This window comes from Hydra viridissima, unplaced genomic scaffold (assembly GCF_058129835.1).
Source record: "Hydra viridissima isolate aposymbiotic clone 2 unplaced genomic scaffold, HvirCarnegie_v1 scaffold_10, whole genome shotgun sequence".
NCBI classification, from domain to species: domain Eukaryota; kingdom Metazoa; phylum Cnidaria; class Hydrozoa; order Anthoathecata; family Hydridae; genus Hydra; species Hydra viridissima.
The window spans coordinates 9,384,577-9,398,148 of record NW_028324309.1 but is presented as its reverse complement, the minus strand read 5'-3'; the positions used below and the strand labels follow the sequence as shown (position 1 = coordinate 9,398,148).

At 25.6% G+C, this 13,572-nt stretch overlaps 1 protein-coding gene across 5 annotated transcripts; it reads left to right on the top strand.

The window, feature by feature from the left end:
* The first annotated feature begins 1,865 nt into the window (after window positions 1–1,865).
* LOC145181541 (vacuolar protein sorting-associated protein 52 homolog) lies at window positions 1,866–12,998 on the top strand. Of its 5 annotated transcripts, none has more exons than XM_090100023.1 (21): window positions 1,866–1,999; window positions 2,926–3,017; window positions 3,285–3,363; window positions 6,897–6,949; window positions 7,113–7,188; window positions 7,382–7,449; window positions 7,604–7,633; window positions 7,922–8,005; window positions 8,088–8,149; window positions 8,398–8,649; window positions 8,755–8,887; window positions 9,251–9,442; window positions 10,140–10,295; window positions 10,394–10,512; window positions 10,616–10,739; window positions 10,822–10,890; window positions 11,011–11,136; window positions 11,285–11,365; window positions 11,478–11,574; window positions 11,895–12,013; window positions 12,575–12,998. In XM_090100023.1, exons 1-21 carry the CDS (start codon window positions 1,882–1,884, stop codon window positions 12,719–12,721), a joined length of 2,277 nt encoding a protein of 758 aa, XP_089956149.1. In that variant the 5' UTR covers window positions 1,866–1,881; the 3' UTR covers window positions 12,722–12,998. The 5 variants fall into 5 exon arrangements, with proteins under 5 accessions (XP_089956149.1, XP_089956148.1, XP_089956150.1 ...); XM_090100022.1 differs by having other exon boundaries at window positions 11,011–11,145; XM_090100024.1 differs by lacking the exon at window positions 7,604–7,633 and having other exon boundaries at window positions 11,011–11,145.
* Window positions 12,999–13,572: the final 574 nt, after the last annotated feature.

Genomic DNA, 13,572 nt, shown 5'->3' with positions numbered 1-13,572 from the left:
AAGCTAATTCTGAGCATTTCTGTGCATTTGTCGCAAATTTCGGTACTTATCATTTGCTGAGCAAAAAAATGGCCAAGGGGATCAAGGATTCCATGAGAAATTGGTTTTTTGTTTTATCTTATTTGAAGTTTTTTTTTGTATTTAATGTAATAATTTTTAGGTAAAAAAAATTAATTGGTGAAAAGAATTAGGAGTTGAAACGGACAAGCAAAGTTGAATTGACCAGTGATTGCCAAAATTTTTACCAGGTCAATATTTGTGGGATAAAGTTAGCCTACAGGTTTTTATAATCGCAAACGTAAAATCAGTAGGTGAAAAAATTAGTAGGTACTATTAAATTACTATAAAAGTTTCCTTAATCAAATGAATGACATTTTCTGTTCAGATTTTTTGAGGCAGAATACCGCTTAATCTATAGATTATAGGTCAGTTTAAAAATCTTTGAATTAATTTTTATATATCAACAACAAACGTTCTATAAAAATACGTAAAAAATTTAAAAGCCATAGTTTTTTTTCATCAAAGAATGATACCACCATTTTGCGTAATGCGATAAGGTCTTCCCAGAATAGATATTGACTATCATGAAGATGCTGTGATCAATGGAACGCTTTTTGATGTATTTCTTTAAGTAGATGCATTGGTTGACTGCAAGATCGCTTGGAATGAAATAGTGCTTTGACGTTTTTGTATGAAAAACACACCACATGTGAATCTTTTTAAACAGTGTGTCGATATTTTATGCTGGAAAGAGCTTGTACACCGTCGTCGGAGTACAAATAATCATTTTCAGTTATTGTGGTATGCGCAAAAGTGAAGTAAGACTTATCATCGATGATGCATGATTTTCCTTAAAGATTCCAATTTGTAGCAGTTGAAAACTAGAATTTTTTAGTCATTATTTCGCTTTTGCATTATTTTGTTCTTGCAGAAATTGATGCTTATCTTCAATTTTTAACGTATAATTGATTAACGTTGGGCATAGTTTTTGAGCAGCCTGCCTCTGTAAAACTTAATCACGATCATCGAACATGGTTTTTAAGCGTCTTTTAAAATCATTTATTTGGCTGTACGATCTCTTCTTCTTCTTCTTCTTCTTCTTCTTCTAATTTACAACAAAATAAAAAGATAATGGAAATAAAAAAACCTTTGTATAAATTTTTTTTATTTTTCAAACTTTTCGCAGATTTTTATTGAACACCCGTTATTTTAAAATTCACCCGTAATACCCATTAGATTATCTTGTTAAAATCATGTTACTGATGAATATCTCTGGATATTAAACATGTTCAGTTACACAGAGGAACAGAAATTGCTCTGAAAAAAACAGGGGAAAATATTTCAGAGAAACTGCGGATGACAGCAATATCCCCATTACTACACTAAAAAAAATTTAGCCAAAAAATAAATCAGAAAAAATGGCATATAAAAACCAGAAACAGAATTTTTTCTTAAAAAGATGCATTCTGCTTTAACAAACTAGTCTGTCAGTTTTATTTACGGTAAATATATTTTTTTAAATTTTCATATTTAAAACTCAATATAAACTTAAAAACAATTACTATTTGACTTTTAAAAAAATTCTTGGTTTACTTAAAAAATAAAAACAACCTTCTTGCAGTTAAGTTTTAAGCACTAAAATTATATGGAAATAGGTGGTCTTAATCCCTAATGGCATTTCAAAAAATCAGTAAAAACTAATTGCGACCCACAAATTAGTTAAAGTTGCTACAAATATCTCTTCAAAAATCTCTCATAGTACGAATAAGTGTTTCAAAAAAATATGTTAGATTTATCACAAAAACAAGTAGAGTTTTCTTACGAATATCAACAGTTATTAAATTTCATTTCATTTTACGGTAATCGAATAAATCCAAGTTCATGAAATATATTAACGTCCGCTTAAAACACGCTATGCGAGAAATTCTAACTTTGACCTTACGAAAACCACCAATTAATTCTAATACAAATTCAAAAACATTGCATGTGAAAAAAAAAGGTGATTTAAAGTTTCAATTTATAACATTAACAGATATAAAGTCATTGTATTAACTAATTTAGTAAACTTTTATATCAAGCTATTACGTTAGGCTATACAACTACGAATACATATCTATTCAGGTCTTTTTTGATAATATTCTGAGAGAATCTTTAAGTTAAATCTTGTTAAATCAAGAATTTTCAAAATAACAATAATAATAATAATAATAATAATAATAATAATAATAATAATAATAATAATAATAATAATAATAATAATAATAATAATAATAATAATAATAATAATAATAATAATAATAATAATAATAATAATAATAATAATAATAATAATAATAATAATAATAATAATAATAATAATAATAATAATAATAATAATAATAATAATAATAATAATAATAATAATAATAATAATAATAATAATAATAATAATAATAATAATAATAATAATAATAATAATAATAATAATAATAATAATAATAATAATAACAACAACAACAACAACAACAATAATAATAACAATATTATTACTATTATTATTATTATTATTATTATTATTATTATTATTATTATTATTATTATTATTATTATTATTATTATTATTATAAATAAATTATTAATATTATTATTATTATTATAAATAATAATAATAATAATAATAATAATAATAATAATAACAATAATAATACAATTAATATTAACAATAAAAATGGTATGAATAATTATGACAAAAGTAATGAACAGTAATATGTATTTGTTAAAATGACCAAATCATCATTATAGTCATTCATTTTATTCTAAGAGTTAATATTTTTAAAACTATTACAAAAATTTAGCTATAGCTAAAACAGGTCATATATTAATGTAAATGTTTGTATGTATATTATATATGCATATATTAAATATACATTAATCTAATTCTTTTAGGTTGTAGTACAATGATAGAGTTATCTGATGATTCTGCTGTTGGTGATAAAAATAATCTTTTTGGCCAACGAAATGATTTACAAGAAACTGATGTAAGCTTTAGCATCATTTGGTGAAAAATTATACATACATACATATATACATACATACATACATACATACATACATACATACATACATACATACATACATACATACATACATACATACATACATACATACATACATACACACAAAAAAAATATATTTAAATTGTGGTTGCAAAAAAGAAATTCATATCTCAAACCTTTTGTTATTTTATTAATTTTTGCTCTATAACAATAATATATTTATGTTCTGTATAGTTCATGTATTATTAGGACTCAGAAGAAATTGATATAAATCTAGGAGAGTTGGATTTGACATCTCAAGATGAATCTATTTTGGATGAACTGGATGGTAATTTTAAATTGTTTTCTTATTAAATTAATGAAATATTATTTTTTTCAACAGTTTTTCAAACATATATTGTAGGGCACTTCTTATTATGGCAAAAAATATTATTTATTTTTTTATTTCAACTTGGAGTTTAGTTTGGTTCATATACATGAAAAAAAAAATAAATGTAAGGTTTGCTAAAATTATTTTGACCAATTTTGAAAATTAATTACCTAAAATAATGAGAAATTGAATTATAGCAATATATAATAATTGAAAATAACAAGTAACTGTACACACCATTTTGTTTCAGGGTATGTTTACAAATGTCTAATGCAAATTAAAATGACTAAAATGATAAATTTATACTCGTTTAAAGCAAAATAAATTTCACTGTGTGAGTTGTTTTAACAAGCAGTTTTTAAATTAATAATTCTCAACTTCATTCTGTTAGGATATTGCTGTTGGTATCACTGGACTAGTAATAGCAGAAACTGTTTCTGTTTTTCATATTTGTGTGAAGCTTATTATACATTAAGCTCATTAAATACCTTCATATACATTGCACTTGCTTTCAGGGAGTGCTTGCTTATGCATACTTGCATAATTCATCTCTGTCCGATGTTTTAACAATTTTGTTCAAAAAAGCTGACAAAAATGTGGTAATTTCAAAAAGTTTGTGCATATTTTATAAAATAAAATCCTTAAGGTGTTTGTCTTGAATTAGTTTTACAACAACAATTACTCACTTAAATGGATGGTAATCTCCAGGAATGCCTTTACAGTTTTATGCTTGTTTTCAACCGCAATCTTATCATCAAAAAATTTAAATGCAGCGAACTCTTCTGACAGAAGTAATTGTCAATATCCTTTATAAATTGGATATCTTGTCTTAACAAAAAAAGATGCAGAAAAGTAGTTGTAAACCAACCCTTTTACATAAATTTGAAAAACAAACATGGAAATATCTTAAAAAAGTTTTTCTTCTCTTTGTTAAAAAAGCTCAGCAAGTGTCTTTAAGTGAACTCCATGTATAAGGACTCTTCCTGATAAAACAATAGTCAGCTCTAAGAGTTTGTGGTCTATTCATGGTTGAAACTGTTTAATGTTTTTATCAGCTAAATCAGAAATAGCTTTATTAGTTTGATCATCTAATGATACAGTTTAATAGTAATAGATTACAGCTGCATCAGTTGCTTTTCCTATGTCAGACAGCAGCTTTGGAACACCAAGAGGTTGGTAAGAACCTTCTCTGGCTATTCAACTTGGTCAATAATTTCCCTACCATCAATATCCTCCAGCAACTTCCCATCCCAATGAAGGATCAAAGGAATGTCAACAATAAACTCCTCTTTTAAATATTTTGCAAATTTTTCTTGGTTTTTTATTTGCTCTCCAAAAGTTGAAGCAGAATTGATATCATAATCTGAAGGGTTATAACTTTCTTTTATTTACTTTTGTGCCATATTTCTTCTTTTTTGCTAGTGTCTTTTTCTTCTTAATTGCTCTTTCTCTTGTTTACTTAGAACTTTGTCAGTATTTCCCATCTTGTCTTGTCAACCACTCTCTATTTGAGCCATTAATGGTTTTTTATCCTTCTGTCTCTGCATAAAATTTAAAGTATTTGCATGAATAATGTTAAAGAGATCTTCTAATTCTAATTTCTATAATGTTTTTGTAGGAGCTACTAGTTCAGATTTCATGATAGCTATTTGGAAAGAAATAGATTTTATTGATAGGTTAGACAACTGAACATAAAAAGTTAATCAAGGACAAAAATTTTGCTTATTTTGTTTGCTTTATGATATTTTGTTTTTATAAGTTCAAAGTACTATTTTACAAATTAAACACAGGTAAATATATAACCCCTAATCATTAGCGTAAAAAGATAAAGCGATCATGAAAGCAAATAAAAATGATTATTACAATAGAAGATAAATAAGGTTGTAATGTAAATTTTCTTATGCGAGATATTAATGGGAGTTGCTTATGTATTGATTTTTATAAAAGAAAATAGTTTGCAATCCTAATTATATGAAACAACACTGAGAAAATATAAGCCTTTAATAATTCAAAATGTTAAACTCAGGTAGCAATCTCTAAATTTTGCCAGATATTTATATAAATATGTTGTTATTACTAAGAACCAAATAGTAATGTTACTAAGTAAGTTCAAAAGTTGCTATGTTAAAAGTGCATTAATAAATAAGGACTTAAAAAATTGTATTATTCAAATAAATATTTGTTTTATGGTTATAAACACTATTAGTTAATGACTTGATAAATATTTGCGGCTGTGTTCAACAGTGTTCTGCAAAAGTTTTGAGCCATAATCTGGATTTTTTTCTTATATTCTTTTCCAGAGATTTTTGACAATTTTTTATCAATTGTTTTTGTTACCTTTATTATCAAAGTAAATTGCCATAGTGTTTAATAAATTCTGGAACATGATCGAAAATGGCATAATATATTCCATTTCAAGCAACAGTTGATTAGTCAATTCTTTGAAATTCTTGCAATATATATTGTCTGTGTACCAAGTTGCTGTAGCTTTTTCCTATGTAATACTGACATTTAACAGTAGAAAGTGAAACAGAAAGTTTCAGAAAATTCTTTTAAGCTTTTATAACTTTGAAATGAGAATGTAGATATTATCTGGAGTAACTAAAAATATTTTAGCTCCAGTTGCTCTGCATATGATACCATGAGATGATTCTTGCATACTGGCAATTACTGATAATGCAACTTATTTAGCCCCAAATGAATCATTTTAAACCAATGTAGAAACAATTTATTCCTCAACTAATAGCTTTAAACACTTTGTTTTTTGGTTTTTGTGTGAGTAGGACTCTTGAGCTTGACAATGAGTATTCATCTTTTGTTTCATTTTGTTTGTCTTCAGCTGAATGCTTTTCTGAAATCAACAAATCACAGTTCAGAGAATTTCATGTGAGTAGATTTATCTGGATAAAATCCAAATAAAGCATGCATCATTATCAAGTTTTTTTTATAACTTATAAAAATATTTTTAAACAGTTCTCACCAGTTATCACAAACTTTTTACAAAAAGCACACCATGTTGCAACAATCTTCATGATTTTTGCCCTCTTTTTGCAGTCGTTTGTTACAATATGAAGTAGAAAAAGCAAGTTAATTGTTTATGAGAAATTTGTTATTAGAATTTAAACTAACTTAACCTAAGGTTAAAAGATAGTAATTGTTAGTAAAAATTGTTAGCTAATGGGAGTTTTGGATTGTTTTTGCTTGGTTTTGTTTGATTTTGCTTGATTTTATACTATTTATTAAAGAAATTTGGTGCTAAATGTAACATATAACTGAGACAAAACTTATTTTTATGGTGTTTTTCATCAAAGTCTTTAATATTAAAAACCTCTCAGCTGAAGATAAAAAATGTTGAGTATTTACCAAATGTTTGTTTTAATATATACTGAGGATTTACTCAGGAATCCCCTAAAAATTGACCCTGGCATTTTATGCATAATAAGCTGGAAAAATGGTCAGTCTTAAAATATGTTTTTTTTTTTTCTTTAAAGACTTCATTCAAAAAAATCTAGAAGATGAATTGGTAAATACTGCTCTTAATAAAGTACGTTTATTAAAGTTTTCAATTTTAAATTCAATGTTTTAAGTTATGGAAAATGTAATAGTAATTTAATTTACAGAATATCACTATTTTTTTTAAAAGTGTGTGTCAAATAGGCTGCTAGATGAAAGTTAATGTTTTTAAAGTAACATTTGTAAATTTTTAGGGAGTTGATCTACGTCAGTATTCAAAACAAGTAGAAGCAGAGTTGCGATTAGTTGAGAATGACTCCATTGAAGATTGTATCTTTTCTTAAAACTTAATACTTTGTTTCTGATGCGAGAAGTTTAACAAAATAAGTTGATATTTTGGAAAATTGTATTTAAAAAAAAAAAACTAAAAAATATCTTATTTACTTAAGAAGTTCTATAGAAATACCAAATCCTAATTTAACACTTCCTTTTTTTAACAAATCCTTCACAAAATATTATCTAGACATAAAAGAGAGTAAAAATATTGCAAGCTTGCATAAGCAAATCAAAGCATGTGATGGGATTTTGGAGGTATGTTTTTTAAAGTCAATATACATGCATTTAATGCATGGTCAATTTTAAACATAATATAGTTTTAGTATTGCTTCAGATTATATAACATGGCTTTTTTTTTTTTTTACTGTATGACTAAAAAGATGTTGATTACAAATCCCATATTTTATAGACCATGGAAAACATGCTGAGTTCATTCCAGGTAATAATCAAACATTGGTTTATCGCTCTATGTAAAAAAAAAACATTAACAGCTTGTATAACTTGCTAATATCATTATTTTCTAAATGATAGTTTAGTACTCAAAAATAAAGTTGTTTCATACAGCCATACATCCCCTGTCAAAGATGGTAATTTTATTGACTCAACATTTCACTGTAATCTCATAATGTGCACAAGACTAGAGACTGTTATCTCATAATGTGCACAAGACTAGAGACTGTTATTTAATTTGAATGTAACATATTTTGTGAGTACTTTTCAAACTTAGGTTGATTTACGCAGTATCAGTTTGGAGATACAAACATTACAAGAGCAATCACTATATATGAATATTAAATTAAAGAATAGGCAGGTGAGAATTTTATAATATAAAAATTTTTCTGTTATAAAGCAAGCAGTGAATATTTTTAAATATTTTAAACTTCTTGATGTAGGCTATAAAAGGTGAATTAAGTCAATTTATAGATGAAATGATCGTACCTGAAGCAATGATAATGTAAATATATTATGTGTAGTTTTATTGTATTTTTAATGTTCTCCTCTCTAGTATTTACATTCTTTGCATAACAGTTATAAATTACATAAAATAAACTAAATGCTAAATGGGAAAAACAGCTATGAAAGGTATATTTTACTGTATGGGGTTTATCATAGATTCTTAAAAGCTTTATTATAGAAACTTATGATATTTAAGAAAATACTTAGTACTTGCTCAGGGAAAAGGTTTTTTTTTTAATATATCAGCGCAATTAATGATGGTCAAGTCACAGATCAATACTTTATTGAGCAACTTCATGAACTTTCACACAAGATCAATGTTGTAAAAGAGCAATCATACAAAGGTGCCATGGCATGCAATGATGTTCGGGAAGTTCTAGACAAATTAAGAATCAAAGCTGTTGCTAAAATTAGAGAGTTTGTTTTACATAAAGTATATCAATGTCGAAAACCAATGTCCAACTATCAAGTGCTTCAAAATACACTGCTCAAATATAGGTATTTAGTACTATAAGAATACATATTTAATTTTAACTTCTTTGAACTGTAAATAATCCTTCTTATTTAAAAATTTGGATCTTTTCATTTTTTTCTCTCTTTTAGGTATTTTTTCGAATTTTTGTTGGCCAATCATCGTCAAGTTGCACGTGAAATTCGAGACGAGTATGTTGATACAATGAGTAAAATTTACTCAGCATACTTTGGTGGTTATATTGCAAAATTGATGAAGTTACAGGTTCAAAAAAGTTTTTTTTTCTCATATTGTGGAAAACTTATTTAAAAAATTGTTTTAATTAAGATTTAGGATTTTTAAATTTTTAGATTGAAAAAAATAAGTTACTTCAAATTTGGACTATTCTGTAATTTCTTTGTTTAATTCTATATATAAGATAATATAACTAGTAGCAAAATTACTGCTTAGAAGCAAATTAAAATTAGTACCTTTAATTTTAAGAAACAAACAAATGACAATGTCATTATGCTCTTTTGAAGATAATATCATATTATCTTCAAAATAAAAATATTTAATTATATTCTGTGTATTTTATTTATTGGTTTATTCTTAACAAGTTTTAATGTGAGGTTTTATACTGTATAGTATGAAGATGTTCCTGGAAAAGATGATTTGATGGGTCTGGAAGATTCAACAAAAGCTGGTATATTTTCAAGCAAGACTACTTTAAAAAATCGCTCCACAATTTTTAGTTTGGGAGGGCGTGGACAAGTTTTGACTGATCTTCTTGAGGAGCCTATAATTGTACCACATACTTCTCAGAAAACAGATAAGCGAGTAAGGTTCATATTAAAAGTTTGAAAAAGTTTTTTGTTCAAAATATTACAGCACAAGCTTTTAACTGTTTGAAAAGAAAAAGATATGGCAACAGGCTGCAAAAATTTGATTCTTAATGTCATTAATATGATTTTTTTCTTTTGCATGGCTCTTTGAAATAAAATCCGAATCAAGTTTAAGACATTGATGAATTCTGTTTACGGATTCAACCACTGTTTAAAGGGTTGATTCAACCAGTGTTAAATATCAGAATTTTTTTTTCAGTTCTAAAGAATTTTTTTTTTTTTTTTTTCAGTTCTAAGAAATGGCTGAGATTTCAGTCCACTAAACAACTGAGTAAACCAATAATTTCTGTTCAGTTTTTATTCTCTATGGATTAGTTCTATATCTAGAACATAAAAATCAAAGTTTTTTAATTTTTTAATTAAAAAACTTTGATTTTTATGTAATATGGCATTTATCTTTATGATTAAATGCCATATTATAAACCAATAAATTTTAAAATATAAACATTTAATAATATTCAAATATTATATTACAAAACTCATTGGTTAATGATGCGTTAACTACTACTTATAGGTTGAGAATATCTTATTGCTCTGAAGTGAATTGATTTATTGCTTACACTCTTATCCTACTGATTTTAAATTAAGTACTAAAAAAAAAAGTAAAAAAAGAATTATGATTTCAAATTTAGTATTCGTATGAGTCTTTATTTCGAAGTCAACATTTTGCACTGTTAGACAATGTTTGCAGAGAGTACTTATTTTTGTGTGACTTCTTCTTGGTGTCAGGCAATCAAGCAAATGAATTGTTTATATCTGTAATGGGCAAGGTTGTTACACTTTTCATGGTAAGTACATATTGAAGTTGTTCAACATCAAGCAGTATCATTTTTCACTCTATCTTAATGATTTTTACTTAAATTAGAATTTTTTGTAAACTGCTTAGAAACATATGGGGAGTTATGTTATTTCAAGTTTTGATGCCATTGGAATTTTTCTGTGTATACAAATTGTTCATCGCTATAAAATGATAATGACAAAGCGTGATGTGCCTGTGTTAGAGAGGTACTAAGAAAATAAAAGTTTTGTTGTTATTAGTTGAATAATTCTCTTTTAGCAGTTAATTACAAGTATGTTTTAAATAATATAATTTTTTTTTTAATTGCAGTTATTGGTCAACTTTGTTAGATATGTTATGGCCACGGTTTATGAAGCTTGTAGAAATGAATTCACAGAGTGTTAAACAATTAGATTCTCAAAAAAGTGGACATATCGATGTTCATCCTCATTATGTAACTGTTTAAACAAATTATTAACTTATTTTTTTCTTGCAATATTAGTTTTATACACAGAAAATGTCTACTTTTTCTGTAGATCACAAGAAGGTATGCAGAATTTGCAAGTGCTATAAACTGTCTCAATGAAAACTTTCATGATGATCGTGTAAGTTTAAGTTTAGCACTTTTTTCATTATTTGGTAATTTTTTTGCTGTTTTTAACTTTTTTCATAAAGATTTTTTACTATTACTATTTCTGTTTATTTTACTTTACATCTACTACTAGGTTCTGAAATGTCTTGGGCAAATGCAACTGGAAGTAGAAAATTTTATTCTCCGTAGGGCTTCTGAGTTTGTGAAACGCAAGCACCAGCTTGTATTCTTAATAAACAACTATGATACTATGCTTCAAGTGATTGCAGTAATGTTTAAAATCATTATTTTATGCTCTTATAAAATGGAATATCTATATTATTTTAGTAAAAAAGAGTGTTAGTAAAATTTTGAAAATATTTCTTTCAATTTTTTTTTACTTTTTCAAATTATCACTTCAAATTTAGGAAAAAACAAACGATGACTCCAAACAAAGTGATAGCTTCCATGAAACACTCAACACTAAAATAAGAGAATATGTTGAGGAGGTGAAAACAATTTCCAATGTTTAAAATAAATTTTAAAAGTTTTCTATTTATTTTTAAAACCCTTAAAATTGATAATAGGGAATTAGTATTTTTTAAAAAAATTATCTCCTAGGTTTTATCTCCTTACTTCAGTGGTATGATGCGTTTTGTTAATGAAATTGAGCCTTTGATGGAGAAGGGTCAATCAAGCCAAATTAAGGTTAACGAAGGTATCTAACTTATGCTTAAATAAGATTTGTTTTCTTAGTTTGAAAAATGATATCATTATAGATAGTAACAAGATCTTTGTAAATTGTGGTCACTCTGCTGTAGAATTAAATCAATTTTCAATTCACTTATAATTTGTAATGATCTAGATCTTTGTAAAAGATTTATATTTCCTACATAATATGTCGAAAATATACTTTTCAGGTTTAATTGAACAACTAATTTATATTTCCTACATAATATGTTGAAAATATACTTTTCAGGTTTAATTGAACAACTAATTTATATTTCCTACATAATATGTTGAAAATATACTTTTCAGGTTTAATTGAACAACTAATTCGTGATTTCTCGATTCATTGGAAGAATGCTATCGAAAGTTTGAATCAAGACATAATGAGATCATTTTCAAATTTCAAAAATGGAAACAATATTCTTCAGGTAAATTAAATTTAAAAATTATTTTTTTATATAAGTATCACAAAAATATCTAAAAATTTGCATAAATTTTCTTGAAACAAAATAAGTTAAAAAGGCAATTTTAATCAGTATAAAGTAAATTATGGTAATTAAAGCAGTAAGATGATTTTTTAATCATTCAGAAGTGAAAACTGAACTAAAAAATTTTAGTAATATTTAATGGATTTGGTTGAGGAACCCATGTTCAAAAAGCGTCTTTACTACCAGTAGGTTGAAACGGTTGAAATTTTTTGTTGGATAAAACAAATAATAAAGTTATAATTGGCTGGTAATTGTTACTAATTTTTTCCTACTTTAAAAAATTGTTTTACTGAGATTTTGAAATCTTTTTAAGCTACAAATTATAACAAGTAAAGGTAAGTCCATTAAATACAGAGTATAAATTATGTGAATTTGTGAATTTAAATTATGTGTATTTGTGAATTAAATGTTAAAAAATAAAAAAAATTATATAAATCATTAATAAATTTGTATGAAAAGTACTTGTTTATGTTATTGTTTAACTGATATTATTATGTTTAGGCTGCATTAACTCAGCTGATTCAATATTACCATCGGTTTCAAAAAATTTTATCCAATCCTCCATTTAATAGACTTTCATCACGCAGTGAGTTGATTAATATACACCATGTGATGGTTGAAGTTAAAAAACACAAAACAACATTTTAGCCTATTACACATTGTAATTTATTATTCTGTTACTGCATATTATAGTCTGTGACTTGTGGAAATTGATCTTGTGATATCTTGATGATTTTTTGCATTATACTTCTCAGATTTAAAAGAATTGTTTTGTATAATTGTTGCAGCTCTATTAACAAAAATTTTTGAGAAGAATGTAAAATAACTTTTTTTTTATTAAAGAAAATTTTGTGCTGTCAATTTGTGTGAAACATTTTACCAACTGTAGGTTTGTGACTAAAAAATATATTTATTACTTTTTTCATCTTTTTTTTCTGTGCTGTAACTAAGTTTTATCACCATAAATGTTTTTTTAACGTTACTCAAATGTAAAGAAAATTAAAAAAAATACTATTATAAGAGCACATCTTGAACAGTATACAACGCTGCCTAGTATACAGTATATGAGAAGGTAAAAATATTTTGATGTACTCATACATGTAAAATGTGGTACTCATTGGTATTTTGCTGTACTCATGTTAAATGCATGTAAAATTTGGTATCATCGGTATTTTTACTTAAAGGGCTTTTTTTGTTTGTTTGTTTCAATTATGGTATAATGCAATTTTAGTCATTAATGCAATTTTGCCATATTCCAAGACTTGAACAAGTTTTATAAATATTTTTTAAACCTTTTTTTTCAAAAATTTTTATTGAGTAAAACATCTTTTTATCACTACAATCATTATTGTTATCATTATTATTCTTACTATTCTTACTATTATTTTAATTTTTATTATTATTATTATTATTATTATTTATTATTATTATTCATTATTTATTATTATTATTATTTATTATTATTATTATTATTATTATTATTATTATTATTATTATTA